Genomic DNA, 1,546 nt, shown 5'->3' on the forward strand with positions numbered 1-1,546 from the left:
CACAGGCTCAGGCAATCCACTCACCTCAGCCTCCCAAAGGCGTGGGATTACAGGCTGAGCCACTGAACCCGGCCCCCTCAGCTTTTATCCTGACTCTGTGTCTCCTGCTCCCACTCCTACTCAGGCAACCATCTGCTGTCCTGTTCTCTCTCTTGGCTGGGCGAGGAGACCCAGGAGCAGGCAGTAGGCAGGCTGGTGGAGGACCAGGCTCTTCGAAGCAAGGGACCTCAGGCTGAGACGGCTCTGTCTCTGTCCCTCCGTTCCCCAGGGCATGTCCCTGGATTGCGTGGAGATCTCGCTGGGTCGTGTGTTTGCCAGCGGCCAGGCCTACGTGGCTCTTTCCCGGGCCCGCAGCCTGCAGGGCCTGCGTGTGCTGGACTTCGACCCCACCGCGGTTCGCTGTGACCCCCGTGTGCTGCACTTCTATGCCACCCTGCGGCGGGACAGAGGCCTCAGTCTGGTAAGAGCAAGTCACCTGATGCAGGGCCCTGTGAGCTGGGCTGGGAGGGCCCCACAGGCCCTGGCTGGGATCGTCAGAGTCCTTCACTGGCTCCTCTGGGGCTAAGGCAAGAGGTGAGATGCCGGCTGGCCCCGAGGCTGTGACCCTGAGGAACAGCACAGGCCCATAACCGGGGCTTTCGGGCTTTGATCCAGGAGTCCCTAAGTGAAGAGGAGGAAACCTGGGGCCAGGAGAACACAGACCCAAACCTCTGAGCCTCGACTACAGAGTGAACATGAAGGGCAGCCTTCCCATCCTCCTGCTCCCCACTGGGCCAGGACCTGAGGGGCTAACCGAGACGACCATCACCCCTTTTTCCATCCTTTGGGGGCTCTCGGCCTCCTGGCCGGGCTAAAGGGAGAGTGTTTCCCACCCGCGTACAGCTGTGCCTCGGTGTCTCACCCTGGGTGAGCAGCTTCAGGGCCGGAAGTGAGCCTTTCTATGCTAGGGAGGAACAGAAAGTTTGATAGTACCTAACGCCAGAGGACAGAGCTCTTTGCAAGGATGCAGAGCTACAAGTCCTGAACGCCCTCCCTTTGGGCTGCGGGAGGGAGGGACAGTGAAGACAGCGTTCTAGGAGCAGCGCCAGACCTCTCTAGCAGGGACCTGAGGGGGGTCCAGGCTGGGTGCAGGCTCCAGACAGACCAGAATGTGTGGGCGTCTCCACAGCTAGGCCCAGCCTAGCACAGTCCAGGAAAAACACCCTCCCGAGCCTAACCTGAGAACATAAAATGTAAAATCTGCGCCCATATTTTCAGCTGCTTTTTCAGGGAATAAATAGTGTTTGGAGCTGGGCCTGGTGGTTCACTCCTCTAATCCCAGCACTTGGGAGGCCAAGGCAAGAGGACTGCTTGAGCCCAGGAGTTCAAAACCAGCCTGGACAACATAGTGAGACCTCGTCTCTACAAAAAATTAAAAAAAACTTAGCCAGGTATGATGGCACACACCTGTAGTCCAAGCTACTCGGGAAGCTGAAGTGAGACAACCACCGGAGCCAAGGAGGTTGAGGCTGTACTGAGCTGTGATAATGCCACTGCCCTCCAGCCT

At 58.9% G+C, this 1,546-nt stretch overlaps 1 protein-coding gene across 1 annotated transcript in view; it reads left to right on the forward strand.

Annotated features, from left to right (window-relative positions):
- Nucleotides 1-714, forward strand: part of PIF1 (PIF1 5'-to-3' DNA helicase) — a 7,903-nt gene extending 7,189 nt beyond the window's left edge. Inside the window, exons 11-12 of the mRNA XM_021706506.1 lie at nt 269-460; nt 655-714. Coding sequence (XP_021562181.1) covers nt 269-460; nt 655-714 — 252 coding nt within the window. The remainder of the gene's footprint in view (nt 1-268; nt 461-654) is intronic.
- Nucleotides 715-1,546: the final 832 nt, after the last annotated feature.

Source organism: Carlito syrichta, unplaced genomic scaffold, assembly GCF_000164805.1.
Source record: "Carlito syrichta isolate Samal-C Ts95f unplaced genomic scaffold, Tarsius_syrichta-2.0.1 Scaffold315650, whole genome shotgun sequence".
Taxonomy (NCBI): domain Eukaryota; kingdom Metazoa; phylum Chordata; class Mammalia; order Primates; family Tarsiidae; genus Carlito; species Carlito syrichta.